Source organism: Monodon monoceros, unplaced genomic scaffold (genome assembly GCF_005190385.1).
Source record: "Monodon monoceros isolate NGI ecotype Baffin Bay Population unplaced genomic scaffold, NGI_Narwhal_1 Super_Scaffold_9, whole genome shotgun sequence".
NCBI lineage: Eukaryota > Metazoa > Chordata > Mammalia > Artiodactyla > Monodontidae > Monodon > Monodon monoceros.
This window is the reverse complement of record NW_021703786.1, coordinates 28,881,693-28,908,266: the sequence shown is the minus strand read 5'-3', so window position 1 is coordinate 28,908,266 and position 26,574 is coordinate 28,881,693. Positions and strand designations below refer to the sequence as shown.

The following is a 26,574-nucleotide window of genomic DNA, read 5'->3' as shown; positions in this document are numbered from 1 at the left end:
GAGTGAAGCTTTTGCCCAGGCGCGCAGGCTGTGGGAGCACCTCTGCAGGCACCGCCGGCAGCTGTATGTTCGGCTGCAGAGGAATTGGCCACAGCCTTGGTCCTCGACCTTGGCCCAGATGGGAGGTGGGCTGGCGGGGCCCCTCCAGCTCTGCTGAGTGTTTGGAATTGCCGGGCCTGTGTCGCAGGAGTGATGAGAGAAACTTGGAGCTGGTGGCAGACCCCAAAATGGCCCTCATGGGGTCATTCGGTGTCCCAGCTGGAAGAGACCAGGATGCTGAGGCCAGAGGGGTCAGCTGCCTGGCTCGGGTGGGGCGTAGACGGTACTCGTGACAACTCTGTGCATCGTCTGGCAGCCCCCAGCTCTGGGCTGTCTGCAGAGCCCCCCGCGCACCACCCCCCCAGACCCTCCTACACCTAGCAGTTCTGCTGAGGACAACTTGGCTGAAATTCTCCATTTTTTGTTAAGAAAAGAATTACTCCCACCTGCAGCCCTGTTTCCTGAAGGCACTTTCTCTCTGCTGCTCCGGACCTCCCCCACCCAGGAGCTTTCAGGCTGGGGGGTTGGTTGTGTCCCTGGTGGTGTAGGGGACCTGGGCAGTTTCCTGGTGTGTGTATGAGGGGCGGCTTAGCCCTCTCTGCCCCATGGCCTCTGCAGCTGGTGGCCGGAAGGGCCTGGCTGTCCAGGGGCTTTGCAGGGTGGGAATCGGGGAGGTGGTGATTGGCAGCTTGGGCCCCGCATGGCTGGCAGCCAGGTCAGAGGTTATGGGGCTGAGTTGGTGGTACTGGGTGGTAGGGGCGGGGGTGGGCCTCTCGGAGCACTCTGTGGCACAGCGGGTTTGGAGTTTACTGTATACAGCTCTCATCTTTTCCCTCTCCCTCAGGCCAGAAGCAGAACTGAGAGGTTGTCAGTTTGGGGGCTGTGGCTCTGCAGGGTGTGGGTAGTTTACCTGTCCACCTGCAGCTGCGCAGGCCGGTGGCGGAAGGCTCCCACACTGCCTGCCCCAGAGGCCCTTCCTCTCTTGGGAAGAAAGTGTGGGGGGACCAGAGGCCGCCTTACAGGGTCATGTTTAAGGCTGGTCACCCTCCGAGAATGGTCGGGGCACAGTGCCCGCCCTGCCCAGAAGACAGATCTGTTCTGACTTTCGGGAGGTTTTTGCCTAAACCTGTGGGGGGCAGGTGAACACTCAGAGGCTCAAAGAACAAACGTAAAGAGAAAAGAATAAGTGGGTCGCTGCCTGGAAGCCGCGGCTGGGTGGCCCCTGGAAGGTGCAACAGAAAAACAGAACAGCTGCGTGGCCAGTTCAGAGGCGGGGGGCAGAGGTGGGTGAGGGGCTGGGAGTCCGAAGGAGCACGTGAGTGTCCTGCGGCCGCAGCAAAGACCGCAGGCTGGGGGCTTAAAGCACAGTCCTGAGTCCAGAAAGTCCAAATTCAAGGTGTGAGTGGGGCTGGTTCCTCCTGCCCAGCCTCTCCCCCCAGCTCCTGGGAGGGCTGGCCAACCGTGGTGCCCTTGACTAGTAGACACATCCCCCCAGTCTCTGCTCCCTGTGCCTCCGTGTCTCTCTCTCTGCCTTTTTTTAAAAAATAAATTTATTTATTTACTTATTTTTGGCTGCGTTGGGTCTTCGTTGCTGCGCGTGGGCTTTCTCTAGTTGCGGCGAGCGCGGGCTACTCTTGTGTGTGGGCTTCCCATTGCAGTGGCTTCTCTCGTTGCGGAGCACGGGCTCTAGGCATGCAGGCTTCAGTAGTTGTGGCGCACGGGCTTAGTTGCTCCGCGTCATGTGGGATCTTCCCGGACCAGGGCTGAAACCCGTGTCCCTTGCATTGGCAGGCGGATTCTTAACCACTGCGCCACCAGGGAAGCCCTGTCTCTGCTCTTATGAGGACATTCACTCTCAGATTTTGGATCCATCCTAAATCCAGGGTAATCTAATCTCAAGGCTCTTAATTACATCTTTAAAGACCCTATTTCCAAATAAGGTCACGTGCACAGCTTCTGGGGGTTAGGACACGGAACAGTCTTTGGGGGCCCCATTTGCCCTCTGCGTCAGCCCTCCTTGGGGGCAGCAGAGCGTCTGGGTGTGAGTCGGGAGACCAGGCTTGGACGGGCTTAATGGCGTGACTTTGACCGATGGTCTCCACGGGCCTCGGCCTCCCCATCTGTATCCCCCGAGCGTGAGGGTGCCCCGTCTCCGATCCTCTGCCTGGTGGTGCAGCCGGGCCTAGAGGCCTTGCCTGGCTTGCTTTCGGTTTCCAGGGTTCTCCCCGAGTTCCAGGTGGCTGTGTGGAGTCGGTCAGGATCTGGCCGTTCCTGGTGAGAGCCTGGTAAGGCCTCGAGAGGAGCCCTGGAGGTGGCCTCACTCAGGCCCCACCAGGGCTCTTTGGAACAGCTGGGCAGCCCCTGGGAGCCCCTTCCAGAATCTCCTCAAGGTCCAGCCGTGGCCTGTGTCACACAACAGACCCACTTCCTCCTGTCAGTTTTCTGGACTCTTCCTTCTCTGCCAGCCCCCTCTACCCCTGTGTCCTTGAGGGTAGAGACCAAGTCCTCCTGAACCCTCGAGTCGGCCTTGGTGCCTGCAGGGCTTTGTGGTCACGGAGACTCCGTCCTCTCGCCCAGCGGAGCTTGGCTAGTTTGGGGTCATGCGCTGTGACCCACTCCATTCCTCGGGAGGCCTGGGGAGCAGCTGGACTCCTGGCTGCTGCTCTGACCGGGGCCTGAACTCTGCTCTCTAGGGTCACCGTCCCCTGTAATTAGGCCAGAGCTCATATGGGCCTGGGCAGCACTCGCCTGCGCCCGCCCTCAGGCCACAGCACAGAGAGCTGCAACTGTCCCTCTGGCGTGATTAATGGAGGGCTCCAGCTGGGCCCAGCAGCCCCTGGTATTAGGGTTTTGTTTTGGTTTTTTTTTTTTGCATTTTCAAGTGTTTCTACCATTTGCTGCAGCAGTCAGCAGGATGGTTCCTCTTCCCGGTGGATAGGGAACAGCCACCACCCGCTACGCTGAGAACAGAGAAGGGAACAGCAGCTCCACCAGGATGGACTGTCACGCTGACCAGCAGCCTGGCAGCCCAGCCCGGTGCCGTGGAGCTGAGGCCACCGGGTGCACCCGGGGGCTCTGGGGTCCTGCTCTGCACCCAGCCCAGTCGTGTGGGAAAGAGCCAGCAGGGGCGCGGACGGCTGAGAGCAGGCCAGCTTGTTCGCAGAGTCTTTTCGTGGATGGGATGATCCTTGCTCTGTGGTGGGGGGGGGTGGGGCTGGGGGAGCGGAACCCTCCTGTTGGGGGAGGGGCTGTGCTCCAACCTGGAGCCAGGGCTTCCGGGGCAGCCCAGAGGGGCGTTGTGGATTAAAGGGCCCTGTAACCTTTGAGCCCTCGGAGCCGCAGCCTGTGGCTTTGGTTTCGAAGTCAGTCCCCTCCCAGGGGCTCCCTCCTGCCCTCCTTCGCTGCCATTTATCAGGGGACCTTTGACCCTTGGAGGCCAGAAAAGTCCTCTGTCCCCTCCTCTCCCCGCAGGCTGGGCCGCACCTAGGCCCTCCTCCTCGGCCTTTCAGGAAGCCTGGTCACCACCACCCCCAGCGTCCCCACCCTGGGTCAGGAAATTCTTCCCCTATCTGGCCCGCATCTCCTCACACGCGGCTTCAGCCCCGTTCCGAAGCCCCGTTCCGTCTGTCCCTTTAGTGGAGAGAGCCCACAGCTGGCCTAAGAGGGGGAGGACAGATGGGTCTAAATGTGCTCATGTTCCCATAACTTGAATTTCATCAAGGAAAGAAGGAAGTCCAGTGTCTTAGGGTGACTGTTAAAGTCTGCCCGGGATGACCCCAGTGTCGCCAGAACCAGGGGGACCGGTAGATGGCCGGAGCGAGAAGAGACCCCAGGTTGAGAAGTGGCTTCCTCGGAGCGTTTGCTGTGGTTTTTCTCTGTGTTGAGAGATTTCCTGAAGCAGAAGTTGCTATGTGGCTGTCCCATGGTGCCTGCCAGGGTCTCCACTGTCAGGTTGCTCCCCAACCCTGAGAGCCGTCACCCCGAGACCCTTCTCTGACGGCAGGGAGGGGAACACGGGTAATGAACCCGCCTTAGGTAGGCCGACCAGATAATTCATTGCCCCGATGGGGACCCTGTTGGGAATGAACAGGGCGCCCTGATGGATGACAGTGGAGAAACGGGTGTGAGCTGGGACGTCCCAGGTGGGCTGGACACAAGGGCCCTGCCCCAGGAAGATGGGGGGCGAGGCTCCGAGGCCAGTGGCAGGAAGGGGCTGCTGGCCCAGGCGTTGGCAGCTGTGAAGGTCTGGGGTGACCTGATGGCTGACGCAGGCTGAGAGGGGAGAGGTCCTTCCTGCCAGCCAGCCCGATTCCAGGGCACCCACGTGCCCTCCCCGAGCTGGTGAGTCACTGCGGAAAGTAGCTTCGGCGTCAACAGAGGCTGAGAGGCTGAAGAGAAAGGCCACGGCAGCCGAAAAATCTGTTCTCTTGATGCGTGAATTTCCTGCAGCTGCAAAGTGCCACAGACTGGGGAGCTTCAAACATAGCAATGTGGTTGGTCTCTCCCAGGTCTAGAGGCCAGAAGTCGGATGTCAGGTGTGCGCAGCGTGGGTTCCTTCTGGAGACTCCGAGTGAGAGCCTCTTCCAGGCCCCTCTCCCAGTTTCCAGTGACGGCCGAGAATCCTTGGCGTCCCTTGGCTTGTGTATGCGTCCCTGCATCTTCACACGGCCTTCTCCTCTGTGTGTCTTCCTTTCTGTCTCTTACGAGGACATCTGTCATGGAGTTAGGGCCCACCCTAATGGAGGATGATCTCACTTCTAGATCCTTGCCTTAATTACATCTGCAAAGACCCTTTTCCCACATCACTTTCACAGGTTCCGGGAGTTAGGACTCAGACCATTTTGGGGGCCACTGTTGGACCGGTAGCCTCTGCAGACGGCATGAGGTTCGGAAGCCCTGTGAAGGAATCGGACAGGACCCATTCTCGGTGGATTACACTATGTAGCTGGGCTGGGGAGGGCTGGTTCTGCCTGTGTCCTTGCTAGCCAGGGCGCTAGGGAGCTTTTTCCAGGGAGAAGTTAACGTAATGAATTTGGGGATTAAGAGAAGGTCTGGAATCCGAGGGCTGGCTGTTGACCACAGCTGCCACTGGGCTCCCTGCCCATTGTGAGGGGTCTTGTTCGTGTCCCGAGCTGAGGGGGCCAGGGATCACCTTTGCGCTCTTTTTGTGCCTGGAAATGTCATGGGCGGGAAGGGCTGCGTGGAGGGTCCCCCTGCGGTGAGTGGCAGCCTGGGAAGGGAGGAGGGGGCCTGTTGCTTTCTCTTGGCCCAACTTGGGAACCCAACTGGCAGGCACGGCAGACCTCCTTCCCACGTCGCTGTTCCAGGGTGGGCCGTGGGCCAGGGCTCCTGAGGGGGAGGCTGTGAGAAGCAGGAAGGCCCCCTGGGGTGCCCGTGTCCTAACAGCCAAAGTAAAAGACAATCCTCAAAATAAATTGCAGGGTGGAGGGGTTGACCTCACATCTTTCACCTGGGCGTTAAGACCCCCCGGGGAACCTCCAGTTCTCAGGGACACTGGGCTCACCCCGCACGGCCCCTCAGGGCCGAGTGAAAGTGGCTCAGCTTGGTGCTGTCGTCCAGAGCGCACAGGCCATCCCTGTGGGACTGTGCAGGGTGCTGAGATGCAGGCCTGCATCTGGTCAGGGCCCGGAGCAGGGGCTGTGTGCCGCCTTCAGCCACGTGTGCAGCTGAGCCCAGGGCGGCCGGTGCCCTCGGCCAGCGCGCCGGGACCCGGAGCCGGAGCGGGAAGCAGGACAGGGCTGGCACTGGACAGGGTTCTTAGGCTGCCGCTGGCCCTGCAGCCCAGCCAGGCCTGCCCAGGGAGGGCAGGGGAGAGGCCCGAGGGGAGGATTCTGAGCTGTGAGTGCCAGGCTGGACCTTGTCTCTTCCTTTGTTTGGGTTTTGGCTGGTTTCTTGTGTTTCTCAGTGGGAAACCCAGGGCCACCCGCTGACAGCGCTGTTTACTGATGTCCCTGTCCAGGCTCTGCTCAGCCACTGTGTCTATTTTAAGCCCTTCCTTTTGGACTATTTTTCTTCCTGAGGACACCCCCTCCCACTTTCCCCATCTGCATCCTCTTCCCTGCCCTGAGCCTGCCGCCCCACGCCTGCTCTCACCTGCCCTCTCAGCCCTGCCCCTCCTCCACTGCCCGCCCCCAGGCAGTTCCTGAGACAAGGATTCAGGTGGGAGGTGATCCCAGGTGGTCCCCAGGCATGGGGGTGCTGGGGGACCCTGCACCAAGCCCCCCAGAGTGTTTACCCTCCAGTTACTGCCTAAAGGCTGTGTGCCAGGGAAGCACTGTTAACCCCTTCCTGCCTTCCGGGCCTGGGCACCAGGGGGGGCGTCGGGGGAGGCCCTTGGGCACAAGGGAAGATACTGGCCGTGGGTGTGATGGACACGGGTAAGGCACGTGCAGCCTCGGCCACCAGTGGGGTGACCACACATGCACGTGTGCACACCCACCCCCCGGGGTGCACACACAGATGGCAGTTATACCAACAACAGTCATTATTGCTGCCCGGGCACCACCGTGTCAGCGCCTCAGCACCACACATGGGGAAGCAGATGCCCGGAGGTGACTGTGGTTGTGCCGCCCCCTGTTTGAGCCCCTGCATTAGGCCCTGAAAGTAGGAGTCCGATGTGCATCCAGGCTGCAAGACCCCCACGTCCGGCCAGCTCTCGGCTTATCCGAGGCACGCAGGGCCTTTGTCCTGCCCTGCCCTCTGCCTGGGATCGTCCGCCTTGCCCTGCCCTGCCCGGTTTTCCCCAGTGAATTTGTTCTTTCGCCTGGACCAGATCTTGCTTTTGTGGCCTTGGGTTCCTTTCCTCCGGAGGATTGTTATTTCAGGGACTGGCCCGTTGGCCCACCGATTCCTGTTCCATCTTCCCTGCTGCCCTGGAGGGAGCTTGTCCGCCCAGCTGCAGCCCCAGCTCCCTGTCCTCGCGGGAGAGCAGGAACTGGGGGGTTGCCTCCAGCCCACCCCAGGGGTCGCACACGCTCCGGACTCACTCTGTGAGTCTGATGGCCCATGCACTTAGCTTCAGGGTTGACTTTTCCTGTGACCTTTCCCTGCAGCCTCAGGCCAGGGAGCAAGGAGGTGTCCTTCGCCTGGCACCCTGTGTTTCCTGGGTGTCTCACCCTGGCTCCCAGGTGGCCATTGTTTCTCAGGACAGAACCTGCTTTGCTGCCGCCTGGAAGAGACTCACTTTCACCAGGGCCATGCTCCTGGAGCCTGAGCCCAGAATCAGACCCCTGAGCTGGGCAGTGGCCACGTTGCTCCTCCCACTGGAGCTGACCCTGGCTTTGTTTTGACCTTGTTCTCTAACATTTCTTTGCATGACATTTATCCCAGGCTGGAGCAGGGCTTTGTGGCTCAGCCCGTGTCCCCTCCCCAGACTGAGGCCCGCGGTGTGATCCAGGAAGTGTTCCTGGAGCGGGGAGAGGTTTGCGGGCAGGCAGCGTGCCTGCGGTCAGAGCGGGGGCCCTCACAATGGCCTCTTGTGTGCGGCACATTCCTCCTTAAACAGGCCCAGATCCAGGCTGCTCCTGCCTCGACCCCCATGCACACGACGACGGGAGGTTTGCGTCTGGCCAGGCGGCCTGGCCTCTGCAGCAGCCTGGACTGTAGGTGTTTGATGGACCGGGAGAGGCTGGGCCGGAGGCGCAGTTATCCACACCCTCCCCCTCTTCTTAGCAAGGTTTGTTTTTTAAGAGCAGTGCTGATGGTTTTATCCCCTGAGAATATGAAGTGACCCACATTAGCACAGGCACCTTGGGAAAAGGCAGGAAAGTGTAATGAATTAAACGGCCACCTTAATTCCATCCAGAGGCGGCTGTTTTCCTCGAATGTGCGTGCACCCTGCACATGTGTGTGTGCGATGAATCCAGGCCCGTGCATGCAGCTTGGATTCTGCTATTTTTACTTAGTATTCTCAGCGTTTCTCAGCTTCAGAACCGTGATTTTGATGACTTTGCAGGACTCTGGCATATGGGTTCAGAAAACTCTACGTAAACTCGAATAGTTTCCAGCATCTGCTGTTTTAATGCTGATACAAACATCCCGAACATAAATCTTTCTGTACGTCTGATGATTTCCTGGGGGTAAATTCCCAGCAGTGGGCCAAAGGGCATGGCAGTCTTCAGGCTCATGTGCTCGCCGGGAAGGGCTGATTGGGGCCGAGGAGGGCTTTGGGGAGCAAGCAGTGTTCAAGCCCAGCTTTGGGGGTTCTTGACTTCACGAGAGGGAGAACGGGGGCATTCTTATTTGGGAAATGGTGTGAGGATGGGTGGGCCCCCCGTGCCCTGTGGGAGATGTCAGTCCTTTTCCCTCCCAGTGGCAGTTCGGGGACCCTCCCAGTACAGCCTGGTCCCATGTTTGTTTGGTGCCCCTCAGCCATGCCGTTTGTCCTGTCCAGCTTCGGGGCGGGGATGTGGGGGTCTCTTGCCTGCCCTCTGAGGGCATTTAGCATCCTGCAGACAAAAGAGGAAGCAGCACAGCACTACTCCCCACTGCCCTGGTCCAGTGAAAGGCCACTTTTCTGCCCGTCGGTCCCCCATCAGATGCGGTTACGTAGGGGCCTCCAGTCTGCACTCTTGCTGGCTTCCTCGGCCGCACTTGGACCCCCTGGGCTGCCTCTCCGCAGGGATGGGGGAGAAGAGTAAAGTGGAAAAAAGCACCCACTGCCATGGTGGATTATAGCCATTCTCCACGGAGGAAGTGGAAGGAGTTTCCAGGGTGAGTCTGACCCTGGAAAGGGAGGGGTGGCTGTGCGTGTTGGGGCAGGACGTGGAGCGTGTGTTTAGGACTTCCGTTGGGGGACGGGATGCCGGAGGACCCTGTCCTGCCAGCTTCGTGACAAGCCGTCTCCTAACTCTTCCCAGCTGGGTGCTAATTGTGTCATGACATCCTCTGTATAGAGGCGGCTGCTCCTAGGGCATCCCTCGCACAGCCTGCCTTAAAAAATGATCTTTGGTTTCATCACCAAATATGCCGGTGTAAATCTAGAGCAATGTTATCCTCGTGATGACTTCTCCCACCGTCCGGGGTTTTGTGTGATTCCTGAAAAAGGAGTCCGCTTTTCCTCCTCTGGGTGCCTGATACAGCAGTTCCGGAACTCGGCCACGCTTCCATTGGTCCATCCGTTGGACGTTTCTACTTCTTCTTCTTCTTTTTTTTTCTTTTTTACGTTTTGGCCACACCTCGCGGCTTGCGGAATCTTAGTTCCCTGACCAGGGATTGAACCCGGGCCCACGGCAGTGAAATCGCCGAGTCCTAACCACTGGGCCGCCACGGGAAGTCCTTGGACATTTCTTGAGTGGGGCTGGGTGCAGAGTGGGTGTGACAGCACCAGCGGGAAGGGCCCCAGACAATCTTGTAGCCCAGAGGTTTCATCCCTCCAACGGTCCCTGTGTTAACTCCCTGTGGCTGATGTAACAAATGACCACAAACAATGTGGCTTAGACAACAGAAATTTACTCCATGGTTCTGGAGGCCAGATGTCCAAAAGCAAGGTGTTGGCAGCGCCAGCTTTCTCCAAAGCTTCTAGGAAAGAATCCTTCCTGGCCTCTTCCAGCTTCTGATGGCTCCAGGCATCTTTGGCTTGCGGCTGCATCACTCCAGTCTCTGCCTCTGTTGTCACATGACCTTCTTCTCCGTGTCTCTCAGATCTCCCTTTTCTTTCTCTTATAAGGACACTTACCGGACTTAGAGCCCACCCTAAATCCAGGATAATCTCATCTTGAATCCTTACCTTGATTACATCTGCAAAGACTTTTTCTAAGTAAGGTCACATTCACAGGTTCTGGGGCTTAGGACTTGGACGTAGCTTTTGGGTTGGGGTGGGGGGGGGACACTGTTCAACTCCCTATAGAACCTTAGAGGAAAGTGAAACTTCTCAGGCTCAGATGGGGTTGAGGGCCTGGTGCCTCCCTGCTCTGGGCCCACAGTTACAAACCTGTGATCCGGTCTGGCCTTTACGTTGTGTAGAAGAAGCACCCGAGGCCCAGGAAGGGCTGGAGGGCTGGCTCGTGGTGTAACAGAGGAGAGGACTCCGGCTCTCTTCCCAGGGAGCCCCCCTCCCCTGAAGTCAGTCCTGGCAGCCTGGGATGATCGGGATGACACGGGAGGGAGTGGCGTGAACTGCACGGGGCCACCACGGCAGGCTTTGGGAGGAGGCAAGAGTGAGCCTGGCTTTAGGGGGGGGACTTGAAATCCTTGGGTGGGGGTAATGCTTGTTTGTGGGGATGGCGTAAGCCATCAAGAACCCCCAACAGCCCTGGGTGTTTGCTGAGCAGTGACCGTCCTGATGGTGGGAACAGCCCTTGTCCTCTCAGAGAGAACTAGACTAATGGGGGTGTTGGTGCTGGCCAGTGAATGCCTGGATAGATAATACAGCCGAGTGCCTAGCATGTGGATAGTATGGGCCCAGGGAGTGGCATGTGCCAGGAAGAAGCACAGAGCAGCCCAAGAGAGGAGAGGGTGGCGGATGGGGCCGGGTTTGTGCGTTCTGTGTAGATTTTGTGTTCCGGGGAGCAGTGATCTGTGTGCCGGCCAGTCTGGTTCCAAGTCATTGCCGAATTGGGCCTCCCGACTGAGGGAGGCCTTTGCTTTGGTGCAGGGTCTTAATTCATGAGTTGCAGTTGGAGGTTCATTCAAATGGGCTCCCCAAGAAGGGGGCTCTCCAAACAGGGGCACAGACCTTGTCGGGACTCCCAGGAAAAGGTCGTCTTATTCCCGTGGGGCAAACCTGGGAAAGAGCCCTCACCCACCCAGTTCCTGTTCTCCCAACTTGGCCCCAAGGAGCTAACACCAAGTACTCTTGGACATGCACATGCCTAGGCGGGTGGGGTGTGGACCCCTCCTCGAGGGAGCTCACAGACAGACAGGAGCCACCATCGGGGACAGTTTGGACAGTGCTCTCAGGGCGGGGGTAGACCAGATGTCTCGGGAGGCCCTGGGAACCATGAGAGGACAGAGTTCCGGGCACTCAGCCCTGGACTTTCTGGCCAGTTTAGCAGGCACTCGACCTCTCCCTGGGCACTTGAGGCTTCTTTGGATGGGTAGTTTGTACCCTGCGTATCTTGCTGGACAGCCCCCGGTGAGAGGCAGAGCTGCGCCAGCTGGGGTCCTTGCACAGGCACACCCCTGCCGCACTTGGCCGTGTGCCTTATCAACCCGAGGTCACGGCAGGGCCCACTGGCCGAGTGCAGCCCTTGGATGTGATTTCCTTTGACCGCACAGTGTTTTTAAAGGGGTTGTTTTGCTTTGTTTGTGCCAGCATTTAAAAATCAGGAGATAACATATTAAAAAAACACACAGATTTTCAGATTCTCTTGAATCAGGAGCTCTGGCCACATTGCACACACATGCCTGCTTGGCCACAGTGAAGCTGGACGGCAGGTGTGTCCCTGAGTCAGTGCGTGGTGAGGCGCCCGCTCCCGAAATCTGCACAGCTCCCTCCCTCGGAGGACATTTCCCATCCCTGCAGGGCCTCTGGGACGGTCGAGCTTTGTGACCCGGGATTTTGTGAAGGAGGTGTGCCCAGGGCTTAGACAGGGTCCCCCAGAGGTGTCACGTTTGGGAAACTGGTAGTTCCGGCAGCCAGGTATCAGGGTCTGGGGTCTCCTTTGCTTCCCTACATCCAGTGCTTCAGAGCACACATGCCCCTGGCCACCCACCCACTCAGCCACCCACTACACCCTGGTCTTCTGAAGGAGGTAATGTCCACGGGGAAGAGACGAGGGCTGTGTTGGAATTTGGAGGAAGGAAGACTGGAGGGAGGGGCTGCTCAGAATGGCCCTGAGAGCTGGTGTTGGGGGCTGGGGACCAGCTGTGGGCTGGGGGGGACCCCTGTAATCCTGGGCTCCTGGGGCTGTGAGGTGAGGTGGGGACGGGGGTGGGAGAGACACTGTGGGTCGCTGAGGGCGCGCTGTGGCCCCGGCTGGGGAGGAGCTGGTGCATGTTCCTGCCCTGCGGGCCCCTTCCCACTCTGGTCTTTATAACCGGGAGCAGCTGGTTCTCGTTTGCAGCACGGCTGCAGGAACTGTGGGGATAGTGGCTTCTCAGGCAGTGTCCCCACCGCCTTGGAGGGAGCAGATCCTGGCGGAGATGGCGGGTGGACGGGTGGAAATGCTGGGCTGTGGGGTGGGAGTTTGGTGGTCAGTGTGCTGCGTGGGCCCAGGTCCGGCTGGGGCAAGTGGTATAGGATGGAGGCAGAAACAGCCGGTGTGAGGACTAAGAAAGGCAGCGGTGTGAACTTCACCCAGGATCTCCATTATTCCACCAGAAAGGAGTAAGAACCCTGGGCCTTGGAGTTAGACACATCTTCCGGCTCTGCTACTCACCCCACGCCACTGGGCACTTTGCTTAAGCACCTGGGCCTCAGTTTTCCCATCTGTATCAGGGGATTATAGCATCGTTTACACCATGGGGTTAGGGTGGGGGGGGTAGATGTGGTTATGCACAGTAAGCCCAATGCCTTGCCTGTGTTAAAAGTTCCAGCGTTGGCTGTCCTTGCTGTTATTGATATGGTGGTGACATTCCCATCGAGATTCTTTTCTTTTTTTCTAGTGAATTTTTGTATTTCTTTCTTTATTTTTATTTATTTGGCTGCGCCGGGTCTCAGTTGCGGCACGCGGGATCTTTTTAGTTGCGGCATGCGTGCGAAATCTGGTTCCCTGACCAGGGATCGAACCCGGGCCCCCTGCATTGGGAGCGCAGAGTCTTAACCCCTGGACCACCAGGGAAGTCCCCCCATCGAGAGTCTGATTGGTTATGGTTGTGGCTGTTATTACTGGGGACATCTCTCCACCGCTGCTGCTGGTGTCTGTGTTGGGCGGAGGTGAGGAGGGAAAGAAATCAAAGGCCCCTCCCTTGAGCCAGAACATCCTTATAGAAAATGTAGCTGGCGGGACCGTGGCCACGGCAGGACAGAGAGGACAGAGGGCGTCCTCCAAGCTTCCGCCTTTTCTCTGTCTCCCAGAACACGTGGCTGCTGATGCCTCAGTCCCCTAGGAGAGTGGGGCTGTCCTCTCTTCTTCCTGAGAGGTGAAGGGCGCAAGAGTCTTCCCGGGGGCCCCTTGCTGTAGCATCCCTGCCAGCCGCCCTCTGGTGTTCACTGTTAGCGGGATGTTCCCCGTTAGTGGGATGTTCCCAGGGGTTCCCGAGCTGTCTACTTACCACATTCTCCTCGCTTTCTCTTTCAGCCTTGAAAAGATCTTTTGAGGTCGAGGAGGTCGAGACGCCCAACTCCACCCCAACCCGGAGGGTCCAGACTCCCCTGCTCCGGGCCTCTGTGGCCAGCTCCACGCAGAAGTTCCAGGACCTGGGTGTGAAGAACTCAGAGCCCACGGCCCGCCATGTAGACTCCCTCAGCCAGCGATCCCCCAAGGCTGCCCTGCGGAGGGTCGAGCTCTCGGGCCCCAAGGCCGAGCCTGTGTCTCGGCGCACCGAGATCTCCATCGACATCTCGTCCAAGCAGGTAGAGAACACCGGCACCGCCGGGCCGTCCCGGTTCGGGCTCAAGCGGGCCGAGGCACTGGGCCACAAGACGCCAGAGCCCACCCCTCGGAGGACGGAGATCACCATAGTCAAGCCCCAGGAGTCAGCCCACCGGAGGATGGAGACCCCCACCTCCAAGATCCCTGAGGTGCCCTCCATCCCCACCGCCGACGCAGCCCCCAAGAGGGTCGAGATCCAGGTGCCCAAGCCAGCCGAGGGGCCCGCCTCCCCCATCCCACCCCAGACCCTGGAGAATTCGGAACCCACCCCAATGTCTCAGCTGCAGAGCAGGCTGGAGCCCAAGCCCCAGCCGCCAGTGGCCGAGGCCCCACCCAAGAGCCAGGAGGGTGAGTAGCAGGTGCTGGTCATCCGTGCTGCAGTGATGTGGGGGGTGGGGAGCTGGCTCTGCCCTGGAGTCTTGGAGGAAGAAGCTGAATATTGAGGAGGGGGCGCGTATACTTCCGAAGGCTCGGGGGGGGGGGTACTGGCAGCTCTTTCTGTCCACGGGGGATGGACCGAGATGCAGCAAGTCGGATTTGAGTTAGACTTGGCAAAGAATCTCTGGGTTGTGGAGGGCCCCTGTTAACTGGTCCACAGGGCCGTGGTGTAACCTCTGCTGTGAGCCCAGGACTTGGGGGCAGGACCCGGGGCAGGCTCGTGTCGGGGCTGGATGGGTTTGAGACCCTAGGACAGGCTGTCACATTCTTGGTGGCTGGTGGTCACTGGGCCGTGGGGAGGCAGGCTCCTGCTCAGGAGGGGATTATGACTGCCCTGCTGGTACCCCCGGGGCAGGGGGTGAGGAGGGGTTTTCTGCACAGGAGGGTCTTCCTCTTCTTCCTCCGCAGGTAGGGAGGGTTGTGGCCAGATGCAAAGGGAGCATGAGAACGCCTCACCTCTGCATGCTAATATTTTCAGGGCTGCCTGGAGGGGGTCCCAGGCCAGGGAGCCCCGTGATTCCTATTCACAGCTCCGTTCGGGGGTGTTCTGCTTGGCTACCATCCTCGGAGGGTCCAGACCCGGACTTGTGCTCACGGGGAGCTCACAGGGGAGGTGGTGCCGGTCCCGTGGGACACTGTTACTGCCCCCGCAGGGAGGGTCTTGGCCCCATGGGCTGTGTTAAGGTGCCAGCTGGGTTGTAAGCCCAGTGAAAGCTGGGTCCAGTTCTGATCCCGGGACTCGGAGCTTAGTAAATGTTCAGTAAGTGTCCTTTGTGTTGAACAGGCAGAACATTCTGGGATTTTGATATACCTTTTAAAAATTATTTTTAATGGTGGTAAAATACACATAACAACACTGACTGGTGTAGCCGTTTTTAAGTGTACAAGGCATGGGCATTAAAAACATTATGTTGTTGTGCAGCTGTCACCGTGCTCCATCTCCACAACTTTTTCATCTTCACCACCTGGAACTCTGTCCCCATAACGTACTAACTCCCCCTCCCCCCGCATCCCCTGGCACCCACCATCCTTTTTGTCTCTACACATTTAACTACCCTGGGTACCTCATGTAGGTGGAATCCTAAATATTTGTCCTTGTGTGTCTGGTTTGTTTCTCTTTGCACATCTTCAGGGTTCATCCATGTTGTGGCAGGTGTCAGAATTTCCTTCCTTTCTAAGGCTCAGTAATATTCCATTATGTGTAGACCACACTTTGCTTATCCATCCATTGTCGATGGGTACCTGGGGTCCTCCTGCTGCTTGGCTCTTGTCAGTGAAGCTGCTGTGAACGTGGGTGTGCAAGTATCTCGACTCCTTGCTTTGAATTCTTTCAGGTTTTCCTTTTTGAATGAGAGTTTTCCTGTGGTCCGTGGACTTGGGGGCTTGTGATGGGGTGGGGTAGGGGTGTTGGTGGAGCAGCCGCATTCTGCCCAAGTGCACATCTGACCGAGCAGGTCAGGTGGGCCGAGGGGCTGACTGAATTTCCTCTGACGCTGGGCCACGCTGTGGGCAGCAGGGGCCAAGAGGTCCCTTCCAGCCCTGGTGTGTGAATCTGCATCTCCCCAGACGTGACCCTGCAGAGCCACGCCACCCTCCAGGTGCGCTGGTGCCAATGTCAGGACACATGGCCGGTGTTTGGGGAGCGGCCAGGAGGCTGTTTCCTCACGATCTTCTGCTGGTCCAGGGCCTTTGCTGCCGGATACGCGGCCCCGTCACAGGGGTGAGGTGTTCGCGCTCAGCTGAGTCAAAAACAGCATGTGGCTGGGGAGATGGTCGTCGCCGTCCAGATCTTGATGACAGTTGGCACTGCATGCCCGAGGAGGTGGTCCTGCTCTGGGGGACAGGCAGGGGGTGTCTGCTCAGGGTGGCACCGGCCTGGGTTGTCAGGGCGGGCAGGGCGGGGCGCAGCCTCGGGCACGTCTAAGAACATCTTCCTCCAGCGGCAGCCGCTGGTCAGGTCGGACTGTGGGGACTAGTCAGGTCTGCTCTGCCTCGGGAGCGGGATGTGAACAGCGGCCGTGGAACCAGGTGGGCGGGGCTGTGGGAGAGCCCCCGGGAGCCCGGGCCTCAGCAGCTGAGTTTTGGAGAGGGTGGGATTTAACCAGGGAGAGACGGGGGAGGGAAGAGCATTCCCAGCTGAGGCCGCAGTCCAGAGGTGTTGGGGAGCCTGGTTTTGGGCCTGTGCGGTTTTTCCAGGGAAAAGCATTTCAGTGTCTGAGCTGGGTGCCAGCACCGTGGACCCGCAGCCCCTCTGTGCAGATGGAAGTCCAGCTCTTCGTGGAGAGGTCCACGGGCCGGGGGGGAGGGGTGTGCTGCCTTCCCGCCCCTGGAGCACGAACTGGGGGTCGGCGTATGTGGCAGTCATGGGTGTGCACATGTGTGAACTCACAAGTGTGCTGAGCCCGCCTCCTGTATGTCCTATTGGCTGGATGGGGAGGGGGCTCTCTGAGACCAGGGCTCACAGGTTGAGAACATTTGGGTGCATTTGAACCAGGCGGGGGCGTTGGACAGATACTGCAAAGAGGAAGGATTCTCAGGTTTGGAGGAGGTGGGGGCTTGGATGACTCTGGGAGGATTCTCTTCATTTAAAACAGAAGTCACTGTGGGGTGAGCCTGGAAGTAATGCGGGGTGAGAAGTAGGCTGGGGGGGAGGAAGTAAGGCTCTCTGTGGGCTCGGAAATTTGGCCTTCACCTGCTCGCTTGCACGTCCAGTCCTGAGGTCCTGGGCAAGTCCAGGTGGAGGCCAGGGTCTTCCCGATGGAGGGATGTTCCCTGCATCTATTGCAGTGGCTTCTGCAGAGCCCCGGGTCTTAGCTCCCCCCCACCAGCCCCTGTTCTGAGGCTCCATCCGCTTCTCCCTCCCTCCCCCTCCTCTGGTCTCGGCCTATCCAGCCCCTCCAGGCACAGATCCGGTTGTCCCTCGGCCTCATTTCCTGTCCATCTTTCCTGCAGACCTGGCACTCCCATCCCCTTCCGCCCTTCCATGGCGGGGCTGGGTTGGGAGCTCCCAGGACCCCCCAGCCTGCAGGGCCTGCTCTGACTGCCCTCCATGGGCTCACTATCCCTTACCCCTGAGGGCCAGCTGGCGCTGCGGGGTCAAAGGATCAGGGAGGTAGGGAGCTCTGTGCCCTCTGATCAGACTCAGCCCTTTGCCTCTACCTCCAGGAAGCCCTCCATACTGTGACCGTGGGCACAGGACAGGGTGTCCTGGGACCTCAGCTAAGTTGTTCCTAGATTGACCTCCCTAAAGCACAGCACTGATGAAATCCATGCCCACTATGAGCTTTCACTGCTCACCCGCCCGGGCCCCCGCCCTCCACAGTGGATTCACCCTCTTGTCCGGCTTATACCTCCCTGCTCCCCAGCCCCTCCTGCTCTGGTCCTTTCGTGGTCTCCCACTGGCCACCTTTCCTCACAGCGGTTCTGCACTGATCTCCTGATCCCCAGCCCCGCTCCTCTTCACATCACTGCTTTTCAAACTCCTATGCATCCTTCAAAGTCCTGCTCAAATGGCACCTCTCCCACTAACTGGAAGTAGCCTCACTTCCTCTGATTCCCGTGCCTTTTTGCATCTTTCTCATGTATAATATCGTGTGTTTGTCTTGGAATGTAAATTGTTTGTGTATGAACCTTCTTTCTTCTGCTAGATGTTTTTTTTTAATGCAAAAACAGTTTTTCACAGTACTGTTTCTTTAAAATTTGGAAAATATAGACATTAGAAAGAAACTATAATTCACCTGTAAGCCAGCGATACCCACTCTTAACGTTTGCTGTGTCTTCTTCAGAATCCCTTCCATGCCCTGAACTGGATTCTAGGTTACTTGAGGCTGGGGCTGTTGTCTTTTTTTTTCTTTTTGAAAGACTCTCATGAGATACCGAGTGACTTGGGCATAACAGGTGCTCAATAAAACAATGTTGGAGGAGTGACATGGGGATGGCTTTGTGGTGGCTCTTGTAGGCAGATGCAGGGGCTGCAGGGACCCCGTGGGACTCTCCAAGGATCAAGCAGATTTCTGGTCAACCAAGACCCCACAAGTTTGATCCGCTCACTCTGGCGTGCTGGGTTCTTGGTTTCCGAGGCCCCTGGACCTGGCAGCCTCCAGCCCTGCTCCTCTCTCAGGCTCTTGCTTCCCCTTCCAGGTCCCCCTGCCCCCACCTGGGTGGCTCTGGGTGGGGCTGGGCTGCAGGACCCAGAACCGTGTCTGTGTGGCAGGCTCATCGCTCTCCCTCCCCCCGGGAGCCACATCCCCTGGTTTCACCGGCCAAGTTTCCCTGAGGCTGCCTTATAAGGCGGGCGCTGGCCGCTTACTCGTGGGTCTGGTTCTTTGCCATCTCTGGATGCTCACTGGAGGCTGTGGGGGAGGCTGGGGTGACCGGGCCATGTGGTGAGTGGGGTGTCCCCGGACTGGCGCCCAGCTGAGTTCTTGGGTGTGTCCTGGCTCCACCCCACTGGCCGACTGGTTCTGAGCCATCACTTCGCGGCCCCCCCCAACCTGCCCCCCACTCCCCAGCCTCAGTTTCTTGATCTGTCAAACGAGGGAGGCGTTGGGCTTGCTGGCCCGAGGCAACAATGGTGGTAGGGGGTCTGAGCTGTCCAGGTACAGCTGCACCTACCCAGCCCCCGATAACCAAGACAGGTATCCAGTTCACGGTGGTGCCAGGAGTCCCTGGTGATGTGGGCGTGACATTGGGGTGGGGCAGACACAGCGAATGTCTTCCTCCGGTTTCCCTACGGCTAAAAACATCTAGAAATATCTTTGGTCGTGGGTAGAGCCTTGAGGAAGGTGGACGTCAGGCCCCCTACGCCTCTGGTGGTGAGCGTGGCTTTTTGGCAGACGAGGTGAGCCTGCCGTCTTCTGGGTGTACCTGGGTGCCGGCTGCACCAGGCCTGTGTTAGGGGCTGGGGCAGAACAGGGAAGATGTCACTTCCACGGGGAATCATGGGAGGCTACAAGCACAGGGACATGGGGACAGAGGAGGCTGGGCAGAGAAGGCTTTGGGGAACGTGAGATCTGAGCTGAGTCTGAAGGGTGGGAAGGGGTCAGCCAGTGAAGTGGGGGGACCGTGACGTGCCCCAGAAGTGTGTGTGGGGATCAGAGAGCGTGAAGAGGGGGGAGAAGGGGACCGCCATCTGCTTAGGGAGGAAGGGCCAGCTCTGCAAAGGCTCCCTAGACACCCCCCGTGTTCGCAGGACAACTCACTAACCAGGGTCCGCACTGGGCCTGTCCCTGGACTGTGAACTCCCCAGTGCCGGGGTCTGCCCCTTGTCCACCCTTTCATCCCAGCACCTGGCATATGGTAGGAGCTTCATACATGTTGAGGGTCTCGTTTGTGTCTGGCAAAGCAGAGCCGTGAGCTTGAATCTCTCTGTGCCTTTGGGCCCTTAGCCCGGAGCGTTTTCTTCTGTGTGGGGCTGCGTGTTTCTATTCTGGTGGGAAAAAGGCTGTACCTCCTGCAGGGATGCTCCCACCTGGCTGCCTTGCCCGACAGACCCCTCTGCTCTGGGCTCCTCCCCGTTCCGTCGTGGCCCCAGAGGGCATCCAGGCACCCCCTCACCTTTGGGGACTGGGTCCCTTTCTCCTTCTGCCTTTTAAGAACAGACGCTCTCCTCTGAGTTGACCCTGAAGCCCGTGCACACCTCGGTCTGAAGCAGGAAGTCCCCATGCATGGGGGGACAGGAGGATGTGGTGGAGGGGTGGCCAGGCCCAGGTGTGTCTCCTTCAAGGTGGGGCAGAGTAGAGGGCAGGGAGGACAGAGCGTGGCTCCAGGGCCCGGGAGAAAACACTCACCTCCCCCGCTGGCCCTCCAGCTGTCTGCCAAGCCCAGCCCAGTGGTGAGGAGGGAGGAATGCGGGCCCATCCAGGGAATGCAGCCGAGCAGCTGCGGAATGCCTTACATAGAGCTGGGCACAGCTGCGGGAGCGGGCCGGGCAGGGAGGCCGGCGCTGCAGGCGGGTCCCCGCGCTGCCTCCCTGCAGCTTGGGGGCTGCAGCCCTGACCAGGGACAGAGCCCGGGCCCCAGACACGTGGTGCTGGGTGAGGCCTCCTGGGTGCCTGACCTGGGAAGCCGAGCAGCTGCCAGGAGAGGGGCTGTGTCTGCAGCCGCAGCCTCTCCGCCCAGGACAGCTGCTGGCAGCCAGGGTCGGCACAGTGGGACTGCTGTCCGGGGGACACGCCTGCGCGGACAGCCACGCTCTGTGGACAGAGGGCACATTCAGCACCGGAGGAGTGGCTCGGACCCCCGCCTGGCGCCCCGAAGTGTGGGCGGCCCTGCCCAGACCCTGGGTTCCAGCAGGCAGCCTGAAGGATGATGCCACGTGGTTCCCACTGGCCTGACGTGGCTAAATGTGGACCTGGGGCCGCATGTCTGAGAGCTGTGGGCGGTGAGGAGGGGACCCTTCTCGGGTCCAGGCATGACTTCCTTTCCACGTTTTATCCACTTTGGCTTTCCCTGACCTGGGCCTTTCTGTGGGTGTCACAGACGCCCCCCTGGAATCCCAGGGGCTCCCACAGTTACCAGTTGTAGCGAATGAGCAAAGGCAGCTCGTGGCCAGGACTGAGCGTCCAGTTCTCTGAGCAGGGAGGCCTCCTGTCCCCTTCCCCATGCTGTCACCGGGCATACCGCTGTGGAACCCCAGGGCTCTAGGGAACCTGGTTTGGAAATCCCTGGTCTGTCCAATGCAGTTCGGAGACCCCAGCGCTGGTCCCAGCAAGGAATTGGGAAGTGGAAGTGGCCTTGGAGGTCACCTCTTCCATCTCCCTCCTTCTAAAATATAACACACAGAGAGTACAGCTTAGAAGCACAGAATGTTCCAGCAGGAAGCCACTCGGGAGGCCTTGCCCACTTGTTCGTGGGGGAAATGGCCCTCAGACTGCCCTGGCCTGATGACCTATGCTCTCTGAGTCCTTCTTCTCATCATCGCAATGGACCTCATTCCTCCCGCACAGCGTTGTTAGAACGAAAGTGCTAACGTGTGAGGACCGCCAGTGCAGGCCCAGCACCCGGGAGGTTTTGTTAAACAGGCTCATAAATGAAAACCAAATGCAGCCTTATTTAACGAACGGGCTCAGCTTGGCCATTGCACGGTGCCTCTCCCTCCCCGAGCTTGTAGTCCATGCTGTGGTCTGTATCCCTGGCTCCCTCGGCCCCGTCTGCCCCATTGACTTTCTCTCTTCTAATTCTCAAAAGCAGTGCGTGACCATTGGTAGAAGAGAAAAAATCAAGGTCACATGAAATGTGAAAAGGAAATCTGTCTCTCCTGATCTCCCAGCGTTTCCCCAGGATAGCCCATGTGGATGGTAGGGCGCACTGTGTGTCCTTCTGGAGTTTGCGTGTGTGTGTTTTCCCCATTTAATGACACTGTGGATGTAGATTGGGCACATTCCTCGTAACAGCTGCGTCCTCGGCCCTGACATGGTCCTGCCATTCTTGTCCGGCTTCCTCTGTGATAAACGAGGCTTCCATGAACATCCTCTGGCTTATATATGTGCACATGTTGGATAAACCTTTAGGAGTGGAATTTCTGCACCAAAGGATGTGTGCGTTTAAGATTGTGATCCATGTTGCCAAATTGGCTTCTAAAGCAGCTACATCAATTTCTGGTCGTGACAGAGAGAGGTACTGTGTCCCTTGCCCTGCGCGGAGAGGTAGAAAGCTATCTGATGGGTGTTTTATTTTGTGCATCTCTTATTAAGTTGCGGGGGTGGGGGTGGGGGGGTGGGTATCTTTTCCTCTGTTTACAGGCCAAGGGCCCTAGGTTCCCTGTGAACTTCTCATTCCTGTCCTAGGTTCCTTTTTTTCCCCAGTTGGGTCGTGAATCATTTTCTTGATTCTTTTTGTTTGTTTGTTTAAGAGTTCTTGGTACACCTTTGTCGTAGCTGTTACAAGTGCTTCTTCCCAGTTTTTAACTTTTAATTTTGTGGCTAGTGTGTTCTTCTAAACAGAGATGTTTAACCCTTAGGTTGTCAAGTTTATTCTTTTTCTTTTCTCTTGTGGAGGTTTATGTCCTGCTTAGAGGCCTCCTGCATTCCAAAATCATAGCAAAAGAATTCACTCAGGTTTTCTTCTGGTACTTTTATGGTTTCGTTTTTATGTACTGAAATCATTAATCCATTGGAATTTACTGGGGTTTAAACAGCGAGGTAGAGAGGCACAACTCCTGCATGGATGCGCACGCGTGAGCTTGGTCTACAGCGTGTTGGACATGTGTGCCCCTGCTATTTTTATCAATTTTGGTGTCAGTGTCGTGCTGGCTTAGCAAAAATAATTTGGATGTGTTTCTTTACCCCCCTCTGTGTTCTGGAACATTTTTAAGCGGCTACACGATCATCTCTGTGTTAAAACGTTTGAAGAATTCACTAGTGAAACCATCTGAGCTGGATACTTTTGTGGGAGCCTCATCCTTTAAAAAGTTTTTTCCATAGGTTTGTTTGAGTCCAGCATTTGTTTCTTCCTATTTTATACCTTTTTTTCCTAGAAAATCATCCTGTAAGCTATTTAAAATCCCTCAGATCATTCAGAGGTAGTGGTGTGTAGAGGGGGTGGTGAGGGGCCAGCCCCCCATGATTGCCACCATCAATCTGTGCACCTGAGTTTCTGCCCTGGGCCTGGCTCTGTCCTCAGAGAAGAATATGCGTCAGTGGCCAGGACACAGCCCATGTCCTGGGGACGCTCCCTCCGAAACATGTGTGCAGTGCAGTGTGACAAGTGTTCTGAGAGGGACGAGTCCAGAGGGCCTTGGCACCCCGAGGAGGGAGCCCCCCAACCCTGCCAGCAGAGACCTCTTGGAGGTGGGGGGTGGGGGGTAGGGCCCTTGGTCTTGAAGGGGGCAGAGTGGTCCAGGCAGGTGAAGGGCCGTTGGCTTTCTGGAATCCTGAGTTTGATGTTGCCCAGAGAGTGGCTTTCAAACTTATTTTGGACTGCAGCCCCCAGTAGGAAGTGTGTTTTACATCACAAACCGGGACACACGTATGTGTAGATGTGTGTGTGTGTGGTGTGTATACAAATGAAACAGTATTTCCACGGAGTACTTCTCACCTCTATTGCGTGCCTGCTACACCTTCATACTCGCTGTGTGTGCTTCTTTGGATGGGGGAGCTTTTCTTGTTTTCTGAAAACAGCTCTATCGAGATACAGTTCACATAATACCATTTAGTTCTTCCATTTAAAGTGTACAATCCAATGGTTTTTAGTTATTTACAGGGCTGTGAAACTGTTACCACATCCAATTTTAGACCGTTTTCATCACCTCAGAAAGAATCTCTGTCCCCATTAACTGTCACCTCCTGTCCCCCACCCCCTTTTCTCCCAGCCCTAAACAGTGACCGTAGATTTGCCTGTTGTGAACCTTCCTTAGGAATGGGATCATACAGTGTGTGGTCATTGGGACTGGCTTCCTTCCCTTTGCATCGTGTTGCAGGGTTCCTGTGTGTTGTAGCCTGGATCAGGGCTGCATCCCTTTTCCTAGCTGAGTAATATTCCATTTATGGACTGTGCACATCATGTTTATCCATTCATCAGCTGAGGGACATTTGGGTTGTTTCTACCTTCTTCTTCTAGGGTGAATGTATTCTCTTTAAATGTTAAAAAATAATGCTGGTTAGGACCTGCTAACTAGTCTTCAGGACCCATTAAAGCGTCAGGACCCACAGTTTGGGACACACTGGCCTAGGCGGTGGGCTGAAGGCGGGCCGGGCCAGAGGTGGGCTGGATGCTGTGTTACGGGCCCGATCCACCAGAGGTGTTTCACCAGGGCCTGATCAGATTTCCTAGAGATTATCATGCCTGGAGTGTTTGTTTATTCAGGAAGAGTTGAGCGTTGACATGTACCAGGCACTGTTCACGGCGCTGAGGAGTTCATGGGTGCTGAACATACAGAGAAAAATCCTGTCCTCCTGGGGCTTATGTGCTGATGGGAAGAGGCAGAGGGTAAACAAAGCAAACAGTAAAACATAAAGCCCATTAGCCGTGGTGAGGGCCAAAGAGGAAAGTGAAGCAGGCGAGGCGGCTCGGGAATTATCGCTGGCACCAGGAGGTTGTGACCCTAACCAGGGTGGTCCCGGGTTCAAGGTCGAGCTTGGGTGTGGACCCCTGGAGGTTGGTGGGTGAAAGCAAGAAGAACACGCCCGAGATTAGGGCAAGCGAGGCACTCCTCAGGGGCACAAAGTTTAGCAGAGGGGTGGGGGAGCTCCAGAATACTCAGGAATCAAGAGAAGTAGTATTTTTATGCAATGCTTTTAAAAATCAGAATTGTGCCCCCCAAAATCCTTAGTGAACAAATATGCACATTTTCAAGAAAGATGGGCCAGGCACGTGCACAGCCCTGCCGCACTCGCCCGAATCCCGCCCTGTTGGATTGGAAAAAATCATTACGGATTTTTTGCAGAAGTTTGATTTTCAAAAAATATTGCATTGACATATTATGTATCTTGATTCCTGAGTTATGTGGCGGTCCCTTTGAAATTTGCGCTCCCTGGTCCCCGCCCCAAGAGCATTGAGGTCTGAGGGGCTGAGGACTTGGAACTTGCAGAGTGTAGCGCCTGCCAGGGATGGCAGTGGGGAGGGTGGGGCAGGGTGGGGAGTGCCTGGGGGCAGGAAGGCGCTGCAGCGTCCTCCTCTAGAAAGCTCGGTGGGGTGGGGATGGGGGGAGCTGTACAACCACCCTTCCGGCCTGTCATTTTGCTGTTGGACGTCTGGCGTCTGTGCCGAGGCGTTGTCCCCCTAAATGGAGTGTGACGGGGAGAGGAGGGTCCCTTGCACACCCAGAGATCCAGTGGGAGGAAGAGGCGTAATAAAGGGGGTCCAGAGCTCGGGCCTGGGCTGGGCCTTCTGCTGACGGTGGGGAGGCAGCCCTGCCCACTCGGACCTGCTGCCCGGCTGGCCTCCAAGGCCCCGAGAATGCAGCAGGGCCTCCTTTCCTGTCTATCCCAGTGAGGTCTCCAGGTGCTCTACCCAAAGCGCTCTCCTTCTGGGGGCTCCCTGAGCTGGCCAAACAGCATATTCGGTTCCAGGCAGCCTCAGCTCGGCCAGGCCCTGGCGGGAGCACAGCCCTGGCCATCATCTGAGACCTGTACGTCCTGTTTCCCGTGCAGGGCCGTGGGACCGGCTGCGGGGGGCGTGTCTGGTCTGAGATGAGGCCCTTGTGGCCCGGGAGGAGCTGGAGCTTTATAACCGTGGCGGCCGCAGCTTGGAGGTGGGGAGGGCTGGCTGTCACGTCCCAGGGAGCGGCCTGCCCCTCCCTTCCTCTGAGCCCCCCAGTCGCCTGGTCCCTGGACCGAGAAGGCCAGCCTGACAGCCCATTCTCCTAAGTCACTGTCTCCAGGCCCACTTCCTCTCATCTGTTGTCACCCAGACTTCACGCCTTGCCTTACCTCTGACAGGGCAGAAAAGGGAGACCTTGGGGGACCCCCGACGGGTGTGAGGAGACTGCTGTGTGAACAGAGGGGCTCTGTCCCTCCCCGGGGCGGGTCGCCCTTGCAGACGCAGCCTCCTGCCCTGGCAGAACTTGCTGTGTCCACTCCCTCCTCTGCACGGGGATGGGGAGCCCAGCTGGGGGGTAGGTAACACCCACGGTCACCGTTGTCACTGGTGACCCCAGGGCATGCCTGAGTCACGATGTGACCCCTGCCCGTTCCCCTGGCAGTCGGGTCCACTTCTTTGCGCAGTGCAATAGCCCAGCCCAGGAGGGGGGGCTCTATTTTCACCCCTGGGATCATGCCCCCTCTCCTTAGTGCTGGTCTAAGGCAGGCCTTCCTGAGGTCTGCGGCTCCCTGCCTGTTTACCCGCTGACTAATGCCTATCTGGTACCTGATGGGAAGAGCTGGCTTGGTGAGGCGTCCAGGGCTCAGGTTACAGAGGGTTGGGGCACTTCCTGAAACACGGCCCTGCAGTGTCGGCCTCCACCGCCCGCCTGGGTTTCAGGCACCTCTGTCCCCAGCCCCCACCAGGTGAGTTCGTCCTGGGGCTCCCAGGCCGTGGCGGGGGGCTGTGGTTTTCCAGTGGGGGGCAGGGCTGGGGAGGCTGCGATGGAAGAGGCCGAGCGGGGAGGCGCAGCCCCACTTCTTCCTGTGGCAGCCGGGGGGCCTGGCCGCTCCTGTGTCTCTCAGGAGGGTGACAGGCAGCTGGGCAGAGGCTGTAGGGCAGCTGTATGGACCAGCTGGTGCAGGAACGGTAGGCAGACCTTGAATCCCAATCCCAGCTTTTCGGGAGTGGGGTGGTTTATTTAGTGGCTCTGTCAATGGACTTTCTGTTCAGGCGAGAGAGCCTAGGTCAGTGAGTTGGCAGCTGAATTTCTTGATATTTAATTTAGTGCAAGTTTGCCTCCCCGCCCCTACCAAGCCCTTGCTTATTACACGTGCTTGTTCGGGGCAGGTATTTGCGCTCTGCTCTCCGTGGGTGGCGTGGGTCTTCCGGCCTTGGTGCCTGCCCCCGTGATGCCTGGGCAGCCCCACCTGGGCCTTCAAGCCCGTGAGTCTTCGGGCTCCAGTGGTGGGTGGCTCTGTTTGGACTGAGAAGGTCCGGGACGGTTCAGCCTTAGTATCCAGATGAGGCTTGGGGGGGGGCTAGGGGAGTGGTTGGTGCGGCCTTGGTGGGGGCCTCCCTG

General features: G+C 58.0%; 1 protein-coding gene across 3 annotated transcripts in view; it reads left to right on the top strand.

Moving 5' to 3' along the window:
* The window catches only part of SEPTIN9 (septin 9), a 166,055-nt gene that overhangs the window by 72,701 nt on the left and 66,780 nt on the right, over nucleotides 1-26,574 (top strand). For all 3 annotated transcript variants that reach the window (XM_029212348.1, XM_029212350.1, XM_029212349.1), the window contains one exon: nucleotides 13,242-13,883. In XM_029212348.1, the coding sequence (XP_029068181.1) occupies nucleotides 13,242-13,883 (642 nt within the window). The remainder of the gene's footprint in view (nucleotides 1-13,241; nucleotides 13,884-26,574) is intronic.